Source organism: Nasonia vitripennis, chromosome 1 (genome assembly GCF_009193385.2).
Source record: "Nasonia vitripennis strain AsymCx chromosome 1, Nvit_psr_1.1, whole genome shotgun sequence".
Classification (NCBI taxonomy): domain Eukaryota; kingdom Metazoa; phylum Arthropoda; class Insecta; order Hymenoptera; family Pteromalidae; genus Nasonia; species Nasonia vitripennis.
The window spans coordinates 201,510-219,321 of NC_045757.1; the positions used below are offsets into that span (position 1 = coordinate 201,510).

General features: G+C 43.8%; 3 protein-coding genes and 1 long non-coding RNA gene across 14 annotated transcripts; 1 reads left to right on the forward strand and 3 right to left on the reverse strand.

The window, feature by feature from the left end:
• Positions 1-28: 28 nt before the first annotated feature.
• Positions 29-4,727, forward strand: LOC103315461. Of its 8 annotated transcripts, none has more exons than XR_004226531.2 (6): positions 29-169; positions 236-431; positions 520-662; positions 735-2,674; positions 2,745-2,920; positions 2,996-4,727. It is a non-coding gene; the product is annotated as an uncharacterized LOC103315461 (long non-coding RNA). The 8 variants fall into 8 exon arrangements; XR_004226528.2 differs by having other exon boundaries at positions 3,014-4,727; XR_004226530.2 differs by having other exon boundaries at positions 735-2,381; positions 2,446-2,674; positions 2,745-4,727.
• Positions 3,945-11,027, reverse strand: LOC100118316 (lysine-specific demethylase phf2). Of its 4 annotated transcripts, none has more exons than XM_016985670.3 (13): positions 10,704-11,027; positions 10,272-10,357; positions 9,918-10,196; positions 9,709-9,850; positions 9,174-9,623; positions 8,894-9,095; positions 7,836-8,788; positions 7,684-7,734; positions 7,293-7,483; positions 7,002-7,204; positions 6,711-6,809; positions 5,902-6,154; positions 3,945-5,812 (listed from the first exon to the last, which is right to left on the reverse strand). In XM_016985670.3, exons 1-13 carry the CDS (start codon positions 10,799-10,801, stop codon positions 5,733-5,735), a joined length of 3,087 nt encoding a protein of 1,028 aa, XP_016841159.1. In that variant the 5' UTR covers positions 10,802-11,027; the 3' UTR covers positions 3,945-5,732. The 4 variants fall into 4 exon arrangements, with proteins under 4 accessions (XP_016841159.1, XP_016841156.1, XP_008202563.1 ...); XM_016985667.3 differs by having other exon boundaries at positions 7,293-7,492; positions 10,704-11,022; XM_008204341.4 differs by lacking the exon at positions 6,711-6,809 and having other exon boundaries at positions 7,293-7,492.
• A 169-nt stretch (positions 11,028-11,196) lies between these two features.
• Positions 11,197-17,482, reverse strand: LOC103315463 (short/branched chain specific acyl-CoA dehydrogenase, mitochondrial). The gene is made up of 3 exons (XM_008204347.4): positions 16,961-17,482; positions 12,017-12,710; positions 11,197-11,935 (listed from the first exon to the last, which is right to left on the reverse strand). Exons 2-3 carry the CDS (start codon positions 12,657-12,659, stop codon positions 11,325-11,327), a joined length of 1,254 nt encoding a protein of 417 aa, XP_008202569.1. The 5' UTR covers positions 12,660-12,710; positions 16,961-17,482; the 3' UTR covers positions 11,197-11,324.
• On the reverse strand, positions 12,924-16,558 carry LOC100118350 (PHD finger protein 20). The gene is made up of 2 exons (XM_016985656.3): positions 15,106-16,558; positions 12,924-15,032 (listed from the first exon to the last, which is right to left on the reverse strand). The coding sequence occupies exons 1-2, from the start codon at positions 16,403-16,405 to the stop codon at positions 13,039-13,041; spliced, it is 3,294 nt and encodes a 1,097-aa protein (XP_016841145.1). The 5' UTR covers positions 16,406-16,558; the 3' UTR covers positions 12,924-13,038.
• Positions 17,483-17,812: the final 330 nt, after the last annotated feature.

Sequence of the window (17,812 nt, forward strand, 5' to 3'; positions counted from 1 at the left end):
AGGCTTACTGCTGTCTGCTGGTGGCTAGTCTGCTCGTCGGCCGAGCGGGGGCGCGACAATAAGCGCTAACCGCGGCGAACAGTAAAAAACTGTACAGATGGATGAAGTACGACCTGTACGACAAACACGGCGCTCTTACCGGAAAGCAAAGAGGCAGAAGCGTAGAGAGGTATGTACATGTTGTAAATCTTTGGTTTTACAAGCACTCATCTATAAATTATGTTAACAATGACAGATTAAAGGACGAGCCTGCTCACAGAGTGTAAGTTACAAAGAAGTATCATCTAGCAGTTAAAATTAACGTTGGAGCTGCAGCAACAACACGCAAGGAATCGACGGACGAGAGCGTTACATTACATCTAGACCTAATTCTTCGGACGATTCGAGGGATGAAATCATTTTTCTCCGCGAACTCTTAAAGAAACCTGCAGGTACGTTCGTTTCGCGCTGAGCGCGTACGTATTACAACACGCGGCCGTGTAAGGGCGATATAATGCGACTATTAACGACCATTTTCAGCAGAGAGCGTAGGCACTACTGGGCAGAACTATGAAATTCTGATAGCTCAGGACTCCCTGGGTGAAAAATGGGAAAGAGAGAAGGAGCAGCTCTTGATTGAATTTTTTATACAGAATCTCAAGAAGATCCAGGCTTACGAGTCGGTAAGTGATTCTTAACAAGAGCTAATTTTCCAAGTTGCTACAATTTCACGGGAGAATGTGGCGCTTTCGCAGGTGAGCAACTCGATTTCGATTCTCCGACGATTAATGCCGGAATCGCCGATTGGGCGGATCGAGTATCTGGCAGACACGCCGCAGTATATGTACACTTGATGAGGATTTGCGGAGGCGATAAATTAAAAAACGAAGCAGAAAAATACAGGTTCCTCGAGAAGATGACGATCTTCCAATAAATACATATATATCAACTTGCGGAAGAGGAGGACGCGCGAATTTCGGATACCTGCGGCGTGGATACGGCACACCGAGCGTGAATCAACAGCTCGCTTATCCGGCAGTCGCGCGTACACGATATATCGGAATAGTGTCGTTCCGCTCTATTGCGCGCGAAAGGTATAGCGAGTGCTTCTCTCGCGGCAAGTCTGCGGACTCGAAAATGCATCAGCAGGATCCAGCAGGCGAGGAATCAGCGGCGGCAGGGGGGGGAGAATGGGCATTTGCTCTATCGGCGGCAGAACCATTTCTCGTGCTTCGAGCGCTTGAGATCGGAAGAAAAATTGTGCGACGTCGCGATCCAGGTAACATAGCCGCGGGGCAACAGGTCCGAGCGGTCCGAGTCACATTTGGGTCTCATAGACTTCTCGATCGTACAGGTGGACGGGCAATGCCTGAAGGCGCACAGGTTCGTTCTCGCGGCTGCGATTCCCTACTTTGAGAAAATGTGCACAGGGACGAGGCGGTGATCGTGAAGAATGTCGGGGCCAGGTGCGCGCGAAGCGGCTTTTCCGATCTGCAGGCAGCCGCGCGACGAGCATAATGCGCACTGATAATCTCCGAGGCTTGTGCTTTTCGCGTACACGGGCCAAGTCGAGCTGAGCGAGCGCAACGCCGACGGCCTGATGCTCGACGCCGACTTCCTCGGGCTCAGGGACGCGGCCGACGAGTGCGCCAGATTCCTCGAGTCCCGCATCAGCGTGGAGGACGCGCTGGCCATCAACCATTCCGGCGAAATGCTCGACTACCGAGCGCTGCAGGAAGAGAGCAGCAAGTAGCTACTGCGCCACTTTGCCAGCTTCGAGAAGACCGAGCAGTTCCTGCAAATCTCCCTGGAGAACCTCGCGGAAATAATGTCGAGCGACGGGCTGTGCAGGTCGCCTCGGAGGAGCACGTCTACGCGGCGATGATGCGCTGGCTGAAGCACGACGTCGCGGCCCGAGGGGAGCACTTGCCCCGACTTCTCACCGACTGCTCAAGGACGTCCTCTCTAGGACGAGCTGATAGCCGCTTCGGATGAGTGCAAGAGCCTCGTCAACGCCGTCTGCATATACTCCCGAATCATACTGAAGGAGCAAAGCCTGCTGAACGACGTCAAAGCTCGAGACTGCGAGAGATGAGAAATTTGTCGCTCATGGAAACGTATACCACCCCGCGACAGGTATGCGCCGCGAGCCATTTGCCATATACCAAATGCCGCGCGATTCGACGCAATCAGTAGAACTTATAACGCTCGCTTCTGCTCTGCAGACACGTGGGAAAGGCAGACTCCTCCAACAAGAAAGGCAGCATGTTTTTGAGCAGCGCCGTGCTGAAGGGCCAATTGTACACGGTCGGCGGGGAAGTTTCGGTTCCCTCCAGCATCGACGTTTACCAGCCTCACGCCAACCGCTGGAGGCAGATCTGCAAGATGAAAACTCAGCGCAAGTATGCGTATATACTTGATATAACTTGCACTGCAATTTTATACTGATACACCTGTCACGAGGAGCTGTCAACAGTTTTCCTCGAGTAGTTGCTCTAGGTGACTTCTTGTTCATATGCGGTGGACACGATGGCAAAAATTACCTCAACCTAGTGGACAGATATTGCCCGGAAACGGGCGAATGGAAAACAATGGCTCCAATGAATTACAATCGTTATACTCCTTCGGCGCTCTCGCTTGCCAAGGCTGTATTTACGTCTGCGGCGGTTACGATGAAAGCGCCTATCTAACTTCGGTAACTATCGATAGACCTGTAACAATAATTTTTTATCAATAGCAAAATCAGTGCAGTGCAATAATTCTAGATCGAATGTTACGATCCTTCGAGCGATACGTGGACGATCCTGAACGCGACCATGAAAGAAAATCGCTATTACTTTGGGATGTCAGTTTTGAACGATAAAATTTACATATGTGGGGGAAGAAGTACCGATGCTGCAGCCTTGAACACTGTCGAGGTCTACGATCCTAAACTAAATGCGTATGTATAATGTGTTGCACACACGCTACGACATGTACGACAAGACTTTGGGTGCGCCTATTATATAGTTTATAGAAGCAAATCATTTTCAAGCTGTGAATACGTAGCGAGCATGAACACTCCGAGACGTGGTCTGATGCTGGTCGCACGTACATGGGAAAACTTTGGGCAATCGGTGGTTTTGATGGAATGGACGCTCTTTCCTCTGTTGAGCTGTACGAGCCAGAAACGAATACATGGTCCTATGGCGCCTCGTTATCCGGGACTAGACCGTGGATCTGTGGCGGCGTGATTCCTATTTACTGACTTCAGCGTTTGTATTTTTTCGAGAAAATCAAGGATGTCCAAATGAAAATTTCAGAAATGCTTTTACGTACTCGTGTATCGTTTAATTTATTTCTTCGCGTGAAAACTGGGGATAACTGCCGCCATTTTAAAATATAATGATTAATGCAGCAGGAACATTCCAAACATTCGCAAAATTTGCGTCAACGTAAATATAGTGCCAATTCATTTACAAATGACGATTACTTTATAAAAGTTTTACAATTTCGCTAAGACTAACATACCTTACAACTCCTTCGTTCAGTTTTTCAATTATTTTTCTATAAAAGCGTATTTTATATTGTTCACGTTATTATTAAATCTTCAAAGAATATCCATAAGTAACACTCAATGCACGTAAAAAAGCTACTGAACACAAATTTTAAATCATTACAGAGATGTGAACAAATACTGCGTACGTAAAAAAGCAACAGTGCTGACTACTTTGATGCGATCCCTTTTCTTTTTCTCTGTAAAAATATAGAATAATACATAAAATTATGTTCTTTTATTACTTCCATTAATATCTACAGCCGCGCAAGTGCGGACGTGGACAGTCTAAGAAACAGTGCGCTTTACCAGCCAGTAATTTTATTTGAATGGAACTTTAAATTTTAAACACTGCATATATGTACTTCTTATAATCTTGAAAGTATTTTAAAATGTTTTTAACGGGTTATAAAAATCAGCAGTCATACAGTTAAAGTTATAAATAAGTAAGTTTTATAATAGTCTGTGTTTAAAAAGAATTATTTACATTATTATGTTATATTTTTCCGTATCACTGGGCTATTCTTTTTTTTCAACATAGTTAAACTATGCAAAGCTTTCATCACAAAAAAAAGAAAAGAACGCAAGAGCAAAAAATATAATTGTTTCGTGGCTATAGGTTATTGTTCAACGCACTTCGTTCATTTCTAAAATCTAAAAAGCTTTTTATTTAAAGTTTTATTTCTTAATACTTATGCAATATAACCACATTGAGTGATTGTTTAACAATCCATTTCGATTAGTACACTAATAGGACTATTTAAAATAGTAGTTTTTAACCACCTAAATCGTTGTCTTATAATGTTAAACAGTATGCAAAATTACGAGTTTTTAAATCTTAATGAATAAGTACAATTCAGTGCAATAAAATTTGAGAAAAAAATGGAAATACAATTTTATTGCAAGTACTAGTGAAATTAACTTTGAGTGAAAATGGGTGATCATTATTTTTATAGATAAAAAATTTCAGTCAAGTTTTTGTACTTAAACAGTTTATGAATAATCAACTAGAGAATGCCTAATCCAAAGACTTGATCGCGATCCGTGAATTACACATCATCTTTGATTTTTTATTCTTTCATTACCTGCATTTAGGTAGGTATTTTTTTATCTTCTTATTGCGTGAAAATAACAGATAGAATTATAATTCAGTTTTAAATACTCACAGATGAATGTGATTTTCAACACTATGTATAATACTGCTGTATGCTATTTTTAGAGTTAAAAACTAATTTTACAATATTAATTCACAAATATTGCTATCTCCCTGTTAAATAAGTAACAATACGTGATGAAACTCACAATATGACGTTGATAATTACAAATTACGTATTTGTTTAAACAGTATATGAAAATAATGAAGCTTTTAAAATTAATAACGACGATAATTCCTTATTGTCGTTGTTTCCAAGTTTGTCTTTCACAACAAAGCTGCTTTTGTTTTGAATAACACAAGTTCAAATTCACATACTTTTTATAAAAAAAAACTTAGCTTATTAACAATCTAAATATTCTTGTGTGTGTGTGTGTGTGTGTGTGTGTGTTTGTGTGTGTGTATATATATATATATATATCGTAGAGGGTAAACTAGAAGCTAGCCAAATGTACAAAAAATTTCATATTCTATAGCCTCTTTTAAAAAGTGCTAACTATATACTATTTAGAAAACTCTAGAAATTCATCACTTAAATTTATGTATGTTTGTACAATATATTAAAAATCTTATTATATTCACTGTACAATAATCAATTTACAATGTTCAGTATCTATTTTAGATAATCTAGGGTGAATCATTTATATTTATCTAAGTTACACACACTTAGATAGATATTAAGCATTTGTACATTCCATAAAATTCGCACGGTCAATTTCTTATTTTCAGAATCAAAATTTTGTACATTATTATTGATTCGTGATGTCAATCAGTATCAAACAAATTATTGTTCGCTGAGGAATTGTGTGTCACGCATATACACTAATTAATAACCTAAAATCACAATCTTTCTCCGTTCTTTGTGATGAATTATATGTGATGAAAAGAAAATCAATCATCAGAATTGATAATATAAAACGTTCATATACGTCGAGTCTTTTTTTAAACATTACAGCAATAAATCTTGAGTGTTGCTTCCAATTCAATTAACACACTTTTAAAAAACAGCTACGTTTTAAGATGATTCTGTACAAATTTGCCGAAGGCGAGATTTTTTATCATGATTTAGTGTATCATTTTGTGGATTTTAAGTATTTTTCCTAAACGCTGCTTCACAGTTTTCATACCTTTTTTTGGTTTTCGTTCTGAAAATAAAAAAGTTATGAATTTGATGAAAATGAGATTTTCTTCAAAAATAAATAAATAAAATATAAAAAATAAAGTTTATACTTACCCACGGGAATAGGTGCTGCAAGTTTTGCTTTTACATCCTTCAATCTATTTGGACTTGTTAAAATTGATGAATAAGGTATGTGCTTAACGACGTTTTCACCGGAAGTCACAGGAACTGCAGAAGCAATCGGTACACTATTTACTGTTGCCATTTCTCCTGATATCGTTGGTATAGGCACTGCAGCTGCTGCTACACCAGCTTGTGTTAGCAATTGATCTTTTCGTTTTTTTTTGTATGTCCTCTTAGATGCACCCTAAACAAAAGACAGATGTCAATACTGTTATTCATACTATGATACAAAAGTAACTTAAAAGTACCCAAACATTTATAAGACAAATATTATTTTATCAACGCGACCACGAATCAAGCTTTTCATTATAAGCTATTGACATTCGTGAATAACAAGATCCTTTCATGATTTTGTTGAAAAAATATGGTGCTCGAAACAGAAAAAAAAAAAATGCTATTACAGAATCTCATTAAATTCATCACTCACGCTAGAATTTATTTTCTCCCGTTTTTGCGCAATATACGATCACAATCCAATTGTGAGTTTACTCATTATTTCAACATTAAACATATAGTATATAATAATTATAATAGTAAAATAACATATAGTGTACAATAATTATAATAGTTTTCCTATAACCCGCGTAAAAGAGTACTACATAAAATACAAGCAAAAATTATAATAAAGAATTTTAAAAAAATGTTAGACTTATCAAAATGAAATTTTATGTTTCATATAACATTTGCAATAAATAAAATCTACGTATCTATCTTCTCATGCATACGAAAATAGGGCCTACCAATTTTTTTTTGACTATTTTTTCCGGATGGTCATCAATGTAATCATTATCATCATCACCGTCATCATCATCATCATCATCAATTTCATAATCAAGATCCTGCCGCATTATTTTAAAAAGTTTAACGATATAAAATTAACACATCTAGTGAGTAAGTTTGTGATGCAACTATCACATTATTCGAAGTAGCTCTGCGTTTTGCACAGATTTAGTTTTAGTTTTTCTCAGTGTTTTAAAACCCATATCACCGAATTAAAGGAGGTATGAGGTGAACATACAGACAATACTTACGCTTTGTTTTGATCGCTTTTTAGCAGCTGCCTCAAGTCCCTTTTCCACAGAGGTCTTTTTTGCACCCTCCCGAGCCGGTCGATTTGTCTTGGGTAACAGGGGACCGACTCGGGCTTTGGGGTTCCACGCTTCGTCTTCCTCTCTTTTGCCTTTCGACTTAAACATGAATTCGTCTTCGTCAGATACGTCTAACGCTGGATAAACTAAAGCAAAAACATTATTTTAATTTCATTAGTTAAGTGACTTTACGAACCACTATGGTCGATATTTTCAATTATATTTTAAACATACTAAAATCGTCATCCTGGTGAACTTTGTCCATATTCTCAATTAAGAGGTCATCATCGTCGTCATGTTCTTCTACGATCGATTTCAGTTTCGATACTTTTGCCGGTTTTGGAGCTGTTTCAGACGTTGTGGAATAACACTGCGCGCTGAACGACAGCATCCCAGCAATGGCATCTCTCGTCGACGGTGAAGCCCTGTCAGAACTAAGCGTTTTCAATTTATAAATACTAAGACACCAAGAAACAGTATGTATCTTTATGGCGTCCTTTAAAAAAACTTCTTAAAATTAGTTAATTATATTTTTTTTTCTTCAGATTTTCGATTAATAATATAAGATGATATATAATGATGTTTTGTAAGGAAATGTTACCTTTGATAATAAGTTTTGACTTACCCCGTTGAAGTTGGCACGGGTTGAACAAAACCTCCTACTGTTCCTGAAGGACTGAAAACATCATTCGATGCATGTTTAAAGAAAGAAGGCATAAATTGAACTAATAATCAATTGAGGTAGATGTTCAAAGTCCCTTTCGACAAGTAACTCACATGACGTCTAGCCTAGGAGCATTAGCACCCAACGTGTAAGCGGACGCCTTCAGGAGCTCTTCGATTCCGTTTTTCGGCATACTGTTCGCTCCTTCCAAATCAGATTGCTCAAACGATCGTTTGAGCTTCTTCGGAAGGCTACTCAACTGTTGTTTTTGAGCTTTCTTCTTCTTCGGTGCTTCGTCAATTGTGAAACCTCCGTAGTCGCTCTCGTTGCTGCCATCGTGAAAGTCATAGACCGAACTGGTTTGCTTCCACGTGAGCTCTTTGCGCGTTTCTACAGCATGATCGAGAGTGAAGTTACCGTAGACGTTGTTTCCTTTGTCCTTTGTACTTCTCACGACTTCTTTATCCCCTAACTTAAACCGTATAACTGTTGGACTCTGTTTACCATGTTTCACCAATGCTTTCTTACTCTCACACACAGTTTTTTTCTTTATGCTACCAGCTTTTTTGATACTCGCATTTTTGTTGACATTAACTGCTTTTTTACTACTGCTCGCTGCTTTGTTAGCGGTAGACTTTTTTATACTCGAATTTTTTGGACTAAGGGTTTTTATTTTTTTTACAGGCCCTATGACAGTTGATATCGTTGAAATTTCGGTTGTTAAATTATCTTGAACATACGGAAGCGTTGCAGGCTTTGGTAACGTTAGTTTCAGCGGAGGTCTGTTAGAGGCAGTTTTGTTACCGACAGACAAGTCTTTTTTTGCAGATTGATCCTTTACTGGAGACTTGACCTTTGAATTTTCTGCTACGCGATCAGCTACATTGAAATCCACAAAATCTTTGTTAAACGGCTTTTTCTTTTTTCTTTTACTTTCTCGTTCCGGTTTTGGTGGATTTAGCGCCATTAAAAATCTTTCTGCATGTCTGATTTCTTTACTTAGATCTTTGAGCAATTTTTGACTATTTATCGTATTGGGTATTTGTCCTCTGCTCACCATGCTGTACTATAATACAATGATAAAGGGCATGAATTTTATATTCTGATAGCTTTAACATTCGTCGTTAAAGAAAATAACAATATATAAAAATACGCAATAACATTTACTTACGTCTTTATCTGTATTCCATTGTTTGAGTATACTTAGCAAAGCTTTGACACCTTGTAAAAAATAAGTAGGGCATTTTTTCTCTTCACTATTCAGATCCTTCAACTCTTTTAGTAATCGTTTAGCTGCAAACCAATGGATGGTTTCAAAACCAGGATACTGAAATTTCGCTGGCGTTTTCATTTTTCTTTCTATTTCGTAAATTCTGAAGAAAAAAAGTAGATTATATTATTGTTGTTGAGCAGAATATGCTATTAGTAACAATACGATATTTAAAACTTACTGAATTTGCATTGGTATATTCAGACTGTGTACAAAATTACCACCAAATACCAAAGAATCTAAAGGTGTTAGAACAGCATGAATCCATCCAGTTGGAATTAGCATTGTTTGACCTTGTTTTAAGACACATTTATAACATGCATCAACTTGGTCACCGAAAAAAGTCTCGCTTTGTGTAGAACTGCACATCCATTGTTGATACAAATGTAGATTTGCGGGCGTTGGTTTGATGAGGTAAAAAATTTTTTCCCCTCGTAGAACATGATACCATACGGAAGTCCCACCAAAATCAATGTGGAAGTCTGTGAAGCTGTCTTTCACACCTATAAGACAATATTTTTGCACTTCTGGCTTTTTTAATTCACTATCTTCTGGCCAATCACGAGGCCAAACGTAGTTTACCCAATCCAATTTACGGGCTATGTAGGGTGCTTCAACCAGTGGTGACAGTCTAAAAGATTCATTTTTTTATTGGCATGCAGAGCGATAGCTGATACGATGTAATTGTATAAAACCAGGAACAATTGTGTACATACCCAGTATTAGTAAATTCTAGGCTTATGAGGTTAAGGATCCTCGATCGATAAGGATCATTATAATATTCAACAAAATCTTTTAATTTCATTCTCATATTATTTTGTTTCGCAACATCTATGACGTCCATTTCTCGATCACCACCTGCAATCATGATTTGGCATGAGAACATTGAAGAAATAAAAACAATTATATTGTTTTGAAAAATTACCAATATAATTTTCAATATCATAAAGGCTGAAGTTTGGCGGTGGCACAATCATGTCAAGACCATCTTTACTATCAACAATAATTGGGATATCGAAGCCATTTGTCTGCAGGTACTGCATTGTTAGCTGCTGTCCTCTCAGGTGCTTAACGATATCATCAGCTCGAGGGAAATGCCTGGATTTGAGTTCCCGGATGAATACGGGCGTACCAGTTTGCACAGGCTTCGAATCCGCTTGAATCTCAGAGTAATTGTGTCTATGCCAGTTGAGCTTTACCTTCACTGCAAGCATGTTAATGGATTTTGAGATACATTTTCGAAGGGTACGCAGGAAGAAGCATATTTGTGGAAACTTACTTTGAGACGGACCGTGTTTCTCCTGACACTGAGGACAATGGAATTTGTCTAGTTCTGTTGCCATGTATTCTTTGACTGCTACGCATCTTCAAGTGTAAAAGGACAAGTATATTTAAATTTGGCGGATACGTAATGCAGCTTACATAGTGGTCATAGTGGTGCAACAAAATTGGGAGGAAATTGAAATTTTGAGGAAGAGCAAGCCACCTATGCAGGTTATGTTTACAACAACAACGCTCAAGAAGCGCGCGTAAATATTCGTGTTCGAGGATCGAAGAGGAAAAAAGTGCGAGCGAAAGCAGCCCGGGTTCGCTGAGGGAGAGAGGAGAGCAGAAATATTAGTTTTGAGGGAGTGTCGAGCGTGGCGTACGCAGGGTAAAACAAGAGGAGAATCCATACAGTAAACAAGCCGAGGAGAGCGGGTATGCCTACCTTCCGTGAAACCATCCTCTGCAAATATCGCATTGTATCATAAATTGGTCCGGGTCGAATGGATTGCCGCAGACGCAAGTCGTCAGTACCTCTTCCATTCTAAAGTCTTTGCTCTGCGCCAGTAAAGAGCAAAGAAAACTTGTGGCCTTTACCCCAAAATTGGCGACGAGAACGACGGTAGCAGCAAGAGCAGCAACGCCTAACGGCTAACGCGAGCATAGACACGGGGTGATAACAACACACAGACTACAGAGTCGTGGATGCGGATAAGCCATAAGGAGTATGTATATAAGGACAAACGCGAGCGCGCGTCTTTCTTTCTCTGTCAGGGAGCGCCTTCTCGCGGCGGCGACCGCAGGCAACGCTCGCTGCGTCGGTAATAATATAAGCTCGCACGACCGCGGCAAATTCGTACGCGTGTAAACGCATGTAAGATATAGGGGGGGGGGGGAGAGAGAGAGAGGGAGAGAGAGAGAGAGAGAAGACCTTCCGATTGAAAGGATGACAAGTTTTATTCTCAATGCACGCAAGTACTTGGGCGAGCGTTCGAATGTCTGGCACAGCACACGCCGCAGCAAGCAGTCCGAAGCTGGGAATTCACCGGCTTATTGATATTATAACTCAAGAGTACTGCTGACGGATGGACTTGGCAATGGTGGTGAGCTGCATGTTGCTGGTGCCCTCGTAGATGGTGCCGGCCTTGCAGTCCCTGAAGTACTTCTCCTGGGGGTAGTCCTTGGTGAAGCCGACGCCGCCCATGAGGTCGATGCACTTGGAGGTGACGCGCTGGGCCATCTCCGAGGCGTAGAGCTTGGCCATGGCGGCCTCGCGCATCACGTCCTCGCCGTGCTCGAGCTTGCGCGCCGCGTTGTAGACGAGCAGCCGCGCGCACTCGACCTCCATGGCCATCTGGGCGAGCTGGTGCTGCAGCGCCTGGAACGAGAAGATCTCCTGGCCGAACTGCTTGCGCTCGAGGGTGTAGGGCACGGTCGCGTCGAGGCAGCCCTGCGCGATGCCCAGCTGCTGCGCGCCGATCCCTATGCGGCTCTCGTTGAGCAGCGAGGCCGCGTACCGGTAGCCCTGGCCCACCTTGCCGAGCACGGCCGAGGCGGGCACTCGCACGTCCTCCAGGTGCACGGCGCAGGTGCCCGACGCCTCCAGGCCCAGCTTTGACTCCGGCCGCGCGATCTTCAGTCCGGGCGTGTCCCGCTCGACCAGGAACGCTGTTATGCCTGCAAGCATCCAACGATCCCATCAGAGACACTGCAATGACAATTGCAATTATTCATTATATTTCTCGCAGGCTCTCTCACCTCGATAGCCAGCCGAGGGATCGGCGTTGACGAAGACGACGAACAAGCCGGCAATGTCCGAGTTGGAGATCCACATCTTGGAGCCGTTGAGGACGTAGTGCTCGCCGTCCCTCTTGGCGCTGCTCTTGAGGGCGAAGGCGTCGGAGCCCGAGACCACCTCGCTCAGGCAGAAGCTGCCGGCGTATTGCCCGGCGAGCCTCGGCAGGTACTCGCGCTTCTGCTCCTCGGAGCCGACATTGCGCACGATGGCGTTAATCAGGGTGTTCTGGATGTCGACGAGGACAGCAATGGACGCGTCGACCTTCGCGAGCTCCTCGACGGCGATCATCGTCGAGGTGAAATTGGCTCCGGTGCCGCCGTACTCCGCAGGAATCTCCATGCCCATGACACCGCTCTCGTGCAGTTTCTTCAGCAAGCCCTGGTCTATCCGCTTGTCGGACTCCATCTTACGCACCAACGGCCTGATCTCCTCGTCTGCCAGCCGACGCACCGTGTCGCGCATCATCTCCTCGTCCTCCGTCAGGTGCGACAGAGGTCGGAAGCTGCTGCTGCTGCTGCTGCTGCTGCTGCTGGACTGTGCTCGTCTCGCTACCGCTACCGCGGACTTGGCGGCCCGCGCCGCTATCCTCCACGGAGTCTGCATCGTCTCCAAACAACGCGACAGTCCTTGTGATTCCTCCCCGCAAGCCTACAACTATAAGTATACAAAATTAATGTCGTTTTACAGTACTTTTGTGGATTCCGGTTGCAGTGCAGAACTCCGAGTTCCGTCAAAATTTTGATTTTCACATCAGCTGACGACGCTTCTGCTTTATACGACACGAGTTATTGTTAAGTACGTTCAAAATTAAAAAGAAAAATCGAAATAAAAATATTGTGCATGGTCGGACCTTTAATGAGGATACACTTTTTATGATAAATAAATCTATGATAAATTTTTATTTATACATTTACAAAGTCTTATTTCACTAATGATGGGCTATTAACAATGAAAGTGAAAATAATTTTCGAAAATGTGAACATCAACACAGCGCAGCAACTTTACGAATAGATTCCAAATCATGGAGTAACATAAGTATTGTTTGTTTAGTTTGTATATGCTGATTGTTATTTTTCTTCTCTTCGCTACTCATGTCTTCTAAGGCAGATATTTGAGTTTCAACATAGCTCAGTGATGTGTCAACATAATTCTGAATATGTTCAATGTGTTCCAGTAACCGTAATTTACACTCAACAGGATCTATAGGTGCTTCTGGTTCTGGTATCACTGGGTGAGATATAGACGCTTCACTGATCCCACTTTGCGATGACATATTTTGAAATTTGCTACTTTTTTCAGGACTAGAATAACGTAAAGTAGAATTTTGTTTTATTGGTGAATCCAGATTGTTCACTTCACTCTTGGTCAACTGTTCCTGCTGATCTTGATCCTCCAAACCATTTCTAGTCAATGCATCCAATAATATTCGACCCTCATCTTTGAAATTGCCAGATGCGATGTGTCTAGTCGATGGTTTTGGCTCTTCTGTTTGAGTGCTATCTTCTTCAAGAATTTTCATTAGTTCCGTATCGGAGGTAATTAATTTCTCATCAAGTTCATTCTTAACAGAAAAAGTGAATTCTGCCTTTTCCTTTGTATTGCCTTTTTGAAAGTTGTCACTGGTGTTTTCTGCTTTAATTATCTCCATTATTGGCACTGGCTCATTGTTAAAAGTGGGAATGTTTACTTTGCTCCAATTTTTAGCCCAAAGGTACAATTTGGGATGATCTTTATTTTGAGCAATATTTACTTTCACCCTTAAACTGTGAAGCAAAGCTTGAATTTGCAGAAGTGCAGCAATCAAATCGCACGAGCGCTTTAACAAAGCTGCTCTTTCATTTCCTTTCAATGGGTCCACAGGGCGAGAATAGACGCTTGGCAATTTTCCTTCCCTTATCCAGTCTTGGTTATGGATATACTTTTTAGAAGCTCTTTGTCTGTAAGGATGTTGACAAATATAGCAAATATATTTTTCGGGAACATCTGTTTCCTTCTCTATAGCATTGCAGTGGCCATGCTGCCAGCACAAGCACAGGTCGCACTGTATCATTAGACCATCCTCTTCTGTAAAGCCACAGGTGCAATTAATTATCTCCTCCCTCCGCAATTTTTCCACTTTTATCATTTCGCCATTAATCATCATAAGCCCATCACTTTTACTCTGTGTACTATCGTTATTCTCTATTTCGAGCCTGTTATTACTGGTATTATTACATTTGAAGCTGGATTCCGTGACGTCATCAACATCTTGCAGGCTATCATCGTACTGATCAAAACTCTCTTCATTTTCCGACATCCTTCCCTGCCTTTTTACTTTAACTATGGAGTCACAGTAATATGGTTGTTGCTTCTTTCTATGCTTTTTCTCTTTTTCCGCCATAGGTGTTGTCTTTTGATCGTCACTCGCAATGTTTGAATATTGCAGTGGCTCGCCATCATCCACCTGATGGAATGTTGGTTGTCTCACCGGGGGCAAGGTCTTTATGCCAGTGTGAGTTCTTTCTTCTTTGAAACGCATATCGAACAGTGTTCCCGGAGACATTGTACAGCTGTTGCTTTGTTCGGAGGAATTATCTTCCATTGGACTAGAACTATTATTTTCCACGGGAAGCTTACTCTCCAATTTATTGTTGTCGACTTCAACTCGATGGAAATCTGAGTCTAGAGTGGCATGGGCAGCCGATGCAGCCGTGACATGAAAAGTTGGAGTTGGTAGAGATGCGCCGAGCTTTAATTTTTTTGGAATAACATCCTCGACTGATTCGCCGATTGTCCTGGCGTAGGCTAAATCGGCAACATTCGGAGTTGAGCCCAGATACTTGCAGTACTCAGGATGGTAATGTTTTATGTGCATCAGTAATAGATTTTCTTTCCTAAAGTTTTTAATGCATCCAGTTTTGGGACACTTGTATATATTGTCTTCGATCTCTACTCGTAAATTCCCAATGAAGGTAGCGTAATCGTCGACTAAGGCACCTGAAAACATAAGCGGATGTGTCAGTTGCTTTTGCTGAAAATAAAGCTCTTTGAGATGGTCTATTTGATTTACCTGCAAGCTCGTTGTTTGGTTGAACATCGAGCCTGCTCTCCGCTTCGGGTTTGATCGAGAGAGCCGCGGTGGCAAGCTCCAGTTTGGGAGAACTTTTTGCAGGGCGAACGTCAGCCGCGTCATGTTTCTTGGCAGCTCTGTCAAGATCGTTTTTCACCTTCTTCTTGGAGTGGTGAGGAAAGAGCTCGGTAACTTTGTGCTTTCGCTTTTTGTCCCGCCTCTCTTGCTTGCTGCCCACGTAGTTGCTGTCCTCGGGGAACTTGCTGACGGGCATGTCGAGGAGCTTCGTCATTTTGGAGGCCTTCAATATCTTGGCATAGCCGTCGTCGAATAGCACGTCGTACTTGTCGTTGTCCAAGGCGGCGTTGACCTTGGCCGGGTACTTTTTGCCATCGCCCCAGGTGGCCAGGATTCTCTCGCCCACCGCGAACTCCTTATTGGCTTTGGGCTCCTTGTGGGACTGCAGGGCGCGCAGCCGGGAACTGTCCATAGGTATCCACTCGTCGAATCTGGAGCTCCACTTGTCGAAGTGTATGAGCACCTCCCTCTCGACCCAGTCGGTCTCGACCACTCTGGCCGAGTACCACTTCTCGTTGAAGTCCTTGGCCTCGAGCTTGTCCCCCGTGGCGAAGTTGAGGTCCCGACTGAAGAGCCTCGGCTTGCTCGGGTCCGCGGGCTTGGACTGCTGGGGCTGGGGCTGGGGCTGCGGCGGGGGCTGGGCGAGCTGCTCGGTCTTGCAGGGCAGCTGGGGAGACAGCTGGCTCTCAACGGCCGCGGCTGGCTCGGGGAGCGGCGTTGTCCGAATAGCGTTGGCCGACTGGAGCGAGTTGGACGAGTCCATGGACGCCTCGAGGCTGGAGCAGGAGGTCTCGAGCGGGGAGTCGGAGGTGCAGGCCGGGTGCAAAAGGGCGGCCGCGGGAACGTTGGCGTTGGCGTTGGCGTTGGCGGCTGCCGCGGCGGCGGCAAGCTTCACCTCGCGGGCCTGCAGCCGAGAGGTTATGAAGGCCGAGGTGGGGCTGATGGGATCCGGGTGGGCTTGGTAATCGGCGAAGATGCTGGGCACCGAGCCCTTCTTGAGGAAAAGCTTGTGGCTGCGCCCGATCTCGTAGTCGGACTGTCGGAAGTGCCGGTAGCAGACGATCTGGCTGGAGGTGGGCTTGAAGTCGGGCTCGAATCCGCCGCTGGTCAGCCATTTGGCTCGCAGCAGCGGATCCTTGGGGAACTTGTGGAGCGGCAGGCCCCGCGAGCGCGTCTCCTTCACCACTTCCTCGCAATCCCTCACGCAGCACTTGTGCGTCATTGCATGTTTTTCGAGCGCGTCTCGGCCAGTCTCACTGGCACCTCGGGCACTGCGGGTTACTGCGCGTCATGCTTCTTTCGAGGTCTCGCCGAACGCGACTTGTGCGCGACTGGCTGAGCTGACTGCTGAGTGGCGACGTCGCGCCGTCTTTCTTCTGTCGATGATGCGGCAGCGGCGCAATTCGTTGCCCGCACTACCTATATACCTATATACATACACTACGCGGCGCAACACGCGGAGGAGCGAGCTCGCTCGCGCGCATGCGCGCAAACTCGTGTACACTCCATAACTCCATCGTAACTCGCTGCTCGTGCAAGTACTTTTGCTCGCTCTCCCTGCGAACTGCACAGTGCACGCGGATCGCTCTATTTCGCCAACCTTTTCGCCCTCGTTTTCGCAGATCCGAAATTTCGGTTTCGGCTTCGCGGCCTCTCGCAATAATATGGATTTTAAGCATACGCGATTAGAAGCTGTAAGCGAGACGCCAGCAGCTATGTAAAGAGTGTTTTCCAAAGCGGAATAAGAGCTTCTATAGATACTTGTAGTTGCACTTACGCGTGAAATGGAAAGCCAGCAAGTATTCGGCGGCCGCTCCGATTCTGCATGCGAGCCAAGACTAATCCGGCCAATGTAAATCGCGCTGGCCAAGTTGCTCGGTAATGCGGCTTGAATATTCATTTATCAGTCAACAGCGCGGTTCGCATGGCTTCGCCCCCACCGTCAATATCCATATATGTACGTTGTAAGCGCAGCATAAGCAGTGCCGATTGATATTATGTGCTTATATTCTCGTACGATCGACCAGGGCTCCATCTACGCGCCGCGATTGCGCTAGTTAAGCGTGTTTTCGAATAATTATTATCCACTTGACACTAGACCTCTCTCGGTCTACGTTTTTAAGCGCAACAGTCGCGGATGCTCCGACTCGCGATAGATTCTGCTGGATGGGTCTCCGGATCGAGTCGGGAATTCTCCTCCGCTGTGCAGGGTATATTTACGCGGTGGGCGCTGACGATTCTGCTCCAGTTCGTGCAGCGCCGCGCTGGATGTATTCCCGCCACGGGGGCGAGTCCATTGAGAAATAATACGCAAGAGGATTGTAACGTGTATCAATGTAAGCATGTTTATCTGAAAGTTGCGCGCGTCGGCCGCGATAGGGGTCATCTTCAGTCGCGCGAGCCCGATAATTCGATAAAGCTGCGTGCGACGTGTGTACCATGTAGATACATACGCCGCGATACAGCGGCCTAATCGCAGCTAGCCGATGCATCGCTCGCACATATTTCGCAAATCGTTACTCCGGAGTCGGCCACTCGCTGAGCGCGTGTTTACGAATTTCGCAGAGTAAACAAGAATTTTTATGCTCCCTGTGCGCAGCTAGCTTTCCAGAAAATTCCCAATGTGTAT